The 6,512-nt window shown below is 32.3% G+C and overlaps 1 protein-coding gene across 1 annotated transcript; it reads left to right on the top strand.

Moving 5' to 3' along the window:
• Nucleotides 1–3,103: 3,103 nt before the first annotated feature.
• On the top strand, nucleotides 3,104–6,204 carry LOC145004827 (transcription factor UNE10-like). The gene is made up of 6 exons (XM_078963835.1): nucleotides 3,104–3,293; nucleotides 3,554–4,232; nucleotides 5,014–5,115; nucleotides 5,245–5,310; nucleotides 5,455–5,802; nucleotides 5,882–6,204. Exons 1-6 carry the CDS (start codon nucleotides 3,232–3,234, stop codon nucleotides 5,966–5,968), a joined length of 1,344 nt encoding a protein of 447 aa, XP_078819961.1. The 5' UTR covers nucleotides 3,104–3,231; the 3' UTR covers nucleotides 5,969–6,204.
• The last annotated feature ends 308 nt before the right edge of the window (nucleotides 6,205–6,512 follow it).

Below are 6,512 nucleotides of genomic sequence, written 5' to 3'. Positions count from 1 at the left end.
CAACTTCAATTACATGTTATACATTGAAGAAACATCTTAGAGTAAGCGTATAAGCACATGCAGACATGTAAAAGCAAAGTGGATTTCTTCATAATCAATGAAATAATGATTTAATGGTATAATATCGAAATAAAAATGTACCCTAAAACATAGCCCGGTCAGCAAGATCTTGCACCATAGTAGAGTGCATCTAAAGAATCACACCCAAAAGACTAAACACTAGAATATAAGGAGAGATGAGATAGAATAGAAAAAACTCAAACTTTTAGATTCTAGGAGGAAGGAAAGAAGATTATGAAGGCATACAGGGTTTATTTATAGCTGAACAAACTTGTAAAGAAAGTAAATTTGAATGGATTAAATAATCAAATTTAATCCTAATTCAAATCTCCCTTTATCAGCAGTTATTGACAATTTCTAAAAGGATTATATACTTCTCCAAAATCGTCCACCATATAGGGTTTCTAGAATATTCAAGTTGCTCAACTATTGAACAATTAATATCCAGTCCTTGTACCTTTAAATAATTTCCTAATTAATTCAAATTAATTTTAACTAGTGTCTAATTAATTTATCAAGCTATGATAAATTAATAAGCTATTTTTCTCATTCTCTTAAATATTTTTTAAATATTTTATCTCTTCAAGGCAACTCTAAAAGGACTTTGTTATTATTCTCAAAATTATACCAGTTAGTTATGACATTGGACACTTATTTCCATCAAAGGTTACCGACCACCTTATTGTTGATTTTATGTTGCCTCATGGTGCTAGACATACAACTTGGAATAAGTTTATTCTTATAAAGATTAATATATGTTGTTGAAGATTTATGGCTAATATGCTTCCTATTAAAGGTAATCTCATTGCTCATGGTATTGATGTTCCTAGTCTTCTGTGTTCTATGCGTGGGGATCAAATGGAGAATCGTAATCACACCTTCTTAGAGTGTGATATTTCAAACGATGTTTTAGCCAAGGTTCAGAAGTGGTATGATCTCGAGTTCCCTTCGATCCAAACAGTTATGACGTTAGAAGATTTTGTTTTTCAGCTTCAGCTATCTGCCATCCGAAAGCTACTCATGTATGCTATACCCTCTCCACCACTTAGTGGAGTATTTGTAGGTACAAGAATATACTTATTATTTATTGTGCCTCGTATGGATACTTTGTTTGATGATATTTTCTCTTTCTCATTTTATTCAGTAGTGCATAGGAAACATAAACTCCAAATTTGGTTGGAATTTAAGCCTTTAAAATCATCTTTTAAACTCTTTGTAATTGTACATTTTCACTAGCTTCTTACTAATGTTTTAATTTTAATATATTCATTAGTTAAAAAAAAACTATTCTGCAATGGCGTTCCTAAAAAAATGTTAAATATGACTTGAGCATTTAGCAATTATGATGAAACCTTATGACATAGCATCTTGATGGAACATTGTGGCAGAGCATTCTGACAGAGTATTGTAACATATCATTATGACAGAGCATTGTGATACAACATTATGACAAAGCATTATGGTAGAGTATTGTAACAAAGGATTCTGGCAAAGCATTCTTGACAGAGCTTTCGAGTGGAGCTTCCTACAAGCACGGTTGTACCTGGATGCACTAGGGTGCTCTCTTTGGTGGAAAAAAGATCTCATGGTGAGAGAAAGCTATCTTTTTGGTGGCAAAAGATCTCGTGGTGAGATAAAGATCTCTTTGTGTAAATGTGCTCTTGAAAGTCAAAGGATGAAAACTCTAGAAGTAACTGTATGACGACTTGTGATTGGTTGACACGCTTCATTGACATATTAATTGATGAGTTTGACCCATTAGGGTTTTAGGTATGTCTGTACTCTATAAATTGGATTATTTGTTAGTCATATATTGATATCTTGAATTCTAGTGAGTACGTAGAATATCTACGAATTTGTACTTATAATCTCTATTTGAGAACTCTTGAATAAAAATACTTCCTTGTCCCTATGGATATAGGTCATCTTTGATTGAGCCACATAAATATCCTGTATTTATATGTGTGTGTGGTTTCATGAGTTATTCTTTTTTACTTCCTAATAATTCCTGAGTTTCCTTTTGTTGTATTCGAAGATGTAGATCATTATCATAGATATTGTTATGATTTGTTGGAAACCATCCACATTTTAAACACATTAGTTTGAAGTCCCTACTTAACACTTACAATGTCATACTTATAATAGTTGGTCAAAACATTATTCATAGTCGCTCACTTTATTTAGACCATCTCTAACTCCGGTCTAATTTTTGTCATTATGATGTATTTATAGAGTGTAAAATAAAATCAAGATTTTAATTCAATTCTATTTTACACTTTATAAATAGATAAATAAAAATAATAACACTATAAATTTGGACTTTAAACTATACAATCTTCCACATATTCTATTTTTACACTGTATTTTTAGAATGTAATATATAATGTACTAACTTAAAGTGGAAATGAATATATAAAAATCGAATGTTGCTAGAATGTAATATATAATGTACTAACTTAAAGTGGAAATGAAGATATAAAAATCGAATGTTGCTGAAGATGCTTTTAATTTTATGATTATTATCTTGTAGTATTTTATTTTTATTATGAAATATTATAACATCGATCATGATCGTAATTTCTAAGATACTTGGTTAGTATGTAGGTGATGCCGGCCCCTTGGCTGCACAAAAGGATCCAATCTCATCTATACTACAATCCCCGTTAACTTACTTTATTCGTTGTATATTAGATTAAACAAATTTTATACAAGTGTGCATTTCATATTATACTCGTATAAGATTATAGTATATATAAATTGTCTTACAATTAATGCTGGTATATATTTCAATTAATTATCTAAAATGATTTGATGAGTTCAAACTCACCAACAACAAAATGTAATGACGCAATTGCACATGTTAAGACGTACATATATTTGGTTTCTAAAGTATCAACCTTGAAATAAGATTTAAAAAAAACAATTCATGGTAGGATAAGGTATAATAAATGGTGGCCCAAGGTTACACCTTGGCCATATATAGATATGCAAACTACACCACATAAAGCAAGTTCCTTTCTTGATTCCATATGCACCATATATACATGTCGTCTAGGACCAATTCACATTAATATACAAAGCTTTCAAACATAACTGATTCATGTGCGAACTTCCCTTTCTTCTGTATCTATATTCATATACCTATCTTTTAAATTACCTTCTCAAGAAATCATGAATCAGTGTGTACCAAGCTGGGATCTCGAAGACATCAACCGCAATCAGAATGTTTTCAAGTTATTATCTCTTTCTTCAAGCAATTTATGTTTTTGTATATATATGTGTGTTCATCTATTTGTATTAAAAGTGTTTAATAGTCGTAATGAGTAGTCACTATATATTCCTAGCAAGTTCGGCGTTTTCCTGAAACATGATACTGAATTTAGAATATTTAAATTTGATTTAAACTAAATTTATATTTAAGAAAGTCGAAAAGTGCTTTTAGTACTTTTTTTTTTTTTATAAATATTTTAAATATTTATACTTTTGTTTGTAGATTGGATTATGAAGTGGCGGAATTGACTTGGGAAAATGGGCAGCTGGCCATGCACGAGTTAGGTCACCGGCGCGTGCCTTCCAAATCCCATTCCACAACCTCCACTCTCCCCAAATATACATGGGACAAGCCACGCGCTGCCGAGACTCTGGAGGCGATAGTTGATCAAGCCAAGCTCCAACCCTACAGCAAATACCAAGTAGCAGTTAACGACGAAGAAGTGGTACCATGGCTGCAGCACCGCATCCCAACCGTCGCTACCGGCAGTGTCAACGCATCCGGGACGATGACTTCCGATGCGTTGGTGCCGAGTTCCAACGGAAACAACAGAACCGACGAGCGATCTGCTCAGGCCCACCGGTCAATTAAGAGCGCTCATGATACTGGTTGTTCGACTCGCGTCGGTTCATGCAGTGGTGCCCAGTCGGTGTTTCTCGACCGGAGAATGTGTCAAGGTGGTGGAAGTACAACGGTTGCTGCGTACGAGTGGAGTAGCTGCAGGGATCAGAGTGTGAGTATAGGTAGTGAGACTTTTGCGGCAACTGATACATACGACGGTGATTTGGGTGGTAGTCGGTTGACATCTACCACGGGGTCGCCGCAAAATACTAGCTCCGGCAAAGATTACTCGAGGTCAACGTCCCCGGACGACTCTCTGTTTCATTGTAGACCTCATCAGGTAACGCTACGTGGATTCTTTTCAAGTCCACGCGTTCGTTTCATAGAGTGAAAATTCTAAAGTAACAATAAATAAATTTCATAGTTCTTTTTAATTAGGTTAATTAATCATGAGCATAAATCGTTTTAATTTTGTGTTATTTTATTCTATTGAAAACTTACTTTTTTAAACCTAAAAACTGGTCAGTTTGAGTTAAATTTTAGGATAATTTTATTATTTTTTTTTGTTTAAATAGCAATTCAGTTATGTACTCAAACTATTATAAAAAGTTTATGTATTCAGATTTTAATTTTATTTATTGTCGGGAAATTTTTGATTTTTTAATTCAAAAATGAGTTTTTACAACAACTATACATGGTTCTCACTTTTCTAATTTTGATAAATAATTAAAAAAATGTTAACACAACTATTATTTCATATTACTAAATTTATGATTACTACTTAATCAAAGTATATATTAATATTGACATTACGCACACATCCAATTTTATAAAAGAATAATAGTATATCTCCAAATATGATTGATAAATTAAAAAGGATTGCCCACTGACTATATTTCGCGGTATGTGTGAGGAATTCATCTTGCCGATGATGCCAAACAACTCCTTTAAGAATTGCCGCCACAACTGATGAAGGAAGTCCCTTAGATTTGAACTCTGTGCCTCCAGTATAATAAATTGATTTCTATAGATAACTCATTTGCAAGAATAAATTTAAGCACAACTAATTCATAGTATTTTCTTTATTAATTTGACGTGTTTCTTTTATATCTTAATTAAAGCCAGAGGCAAACGGGGGTAGAGAAAAAAGAAAAGTGAAGGCTAAACCTTCGATCTCGAATAAAAGGAGAAGGACGGCTGCAATTCATAATCAATCCGAACGGGTGAATATATTTCTTATATTTATGTGATTAATATTGTTTTCACGAAATGCATAATATTTGTATCAATTACATGCATATATCAACAACGTATAATATTTAAAAAAAAAATTTGCATTATGAATCTTGCAGAAAAGAAGAGACAAGATTAATCAAAGAATGAATACGCTACAGAAGTTGGTTCCAAACTCAAGCAAGGTAAGAATTATATATATATATATATATATATATATATATATATATATATATATATATATATATATATATATATATATATATATATATATATATATATATATTTGTGTCTATGTATGTGAGTGAGTTTTTATGGATCTTTTACAGACGGATAAAGCATCCATGTTGGATGAAGTGATAGAGTACGTAAAGCAATTGCAAGCACATGTTCATATGATGAATAAAATGAACATGTCATCCATGATGATGCCATTAGCCATGCAACAACAACAAATGCAGATAGCCATGATGAATTCAATGGGCATGGGGATGGGTATGGGAATGGGAGGCATGATGGATATGAACACTATCTGCTCTAACTTTCCGGTAGGTTTTCACCCATCGACTTTCATGCATATGCCTTCCTGGAACCACCACCCCACCGATCAGGTCACCAACACTGCTCCCATGGCTGCCGCCAATCCAATGTCTGCTTTTCTCGGTAGCCGGTCTCAGGTAAAACCATCTTACAGTTGGATTCATTGCTTCAATGATTAGTACATGACGCATTGACATGTATACATTTATCATGCAGCCAATAACCATGGATGCTTATGGTAGTATGACAGCTTTGTATCAACATATGCAAAATCAAACCTGTGGTCCACTTCCCAAGAACTAACAATAATGTTTAAAAGCTTCGAAAAAACATATCTAGTAACGTAATCTTACGACGACATGTGTGTCATAAACTTATAATAATTTAAATTTATGGAGTACTGTCGTCCCTGACAGCATATATTCTTGTCAACCTACATATATACATATACATGTATGCTTGTTGAAATGTAAAATATTATTATTTTTTTGTTGAATAGATCAATGATAAATTAAATCAATGTAGTTTTGGTATTGTGATATTTGATATGGTTGCAATTTGAAGAAGAAAGGGAATTTGTTTGACAAGGCTAAATAAATAAGCAATTCATTAAGTTTAAATGAGTTAGAAGTTTTACCCAATAATTTTTTTATTTCTTTAAATGAAAAACGAGTGTTTGTGAATGTTATATGTTGATTTATGTCATTGTTTGTCCATTATAAAATAGATATAGGTTATTATTCGTTTGTCTTAAATGCACTTTTTCTAATACGCTGGATATAATAAATTATTGTTTTTTAACATTAAAATCCTTTTTTGTTGGATAAAAGTGGCTTTATGCACGTCA

Source organism: Lactuca saligna, chromosome 7 (assembly GCF_052625555.1).
Source record: "Lactuca saligna cultivar CGN05327 chromosome 7, ASM5262555v1, whole genome shotgun sequence".
NCBI classification, from domain to species: domain Eukaryota; kingdom Viridiplantae; phylum Streptophyta; class Magnoliopsida; order Asterales; family Asteraceae; genus Lactuca; species Lactuca saligna.
This window is presented reverse-complemented; position numbering and strand designations above follow the sequence as displayed.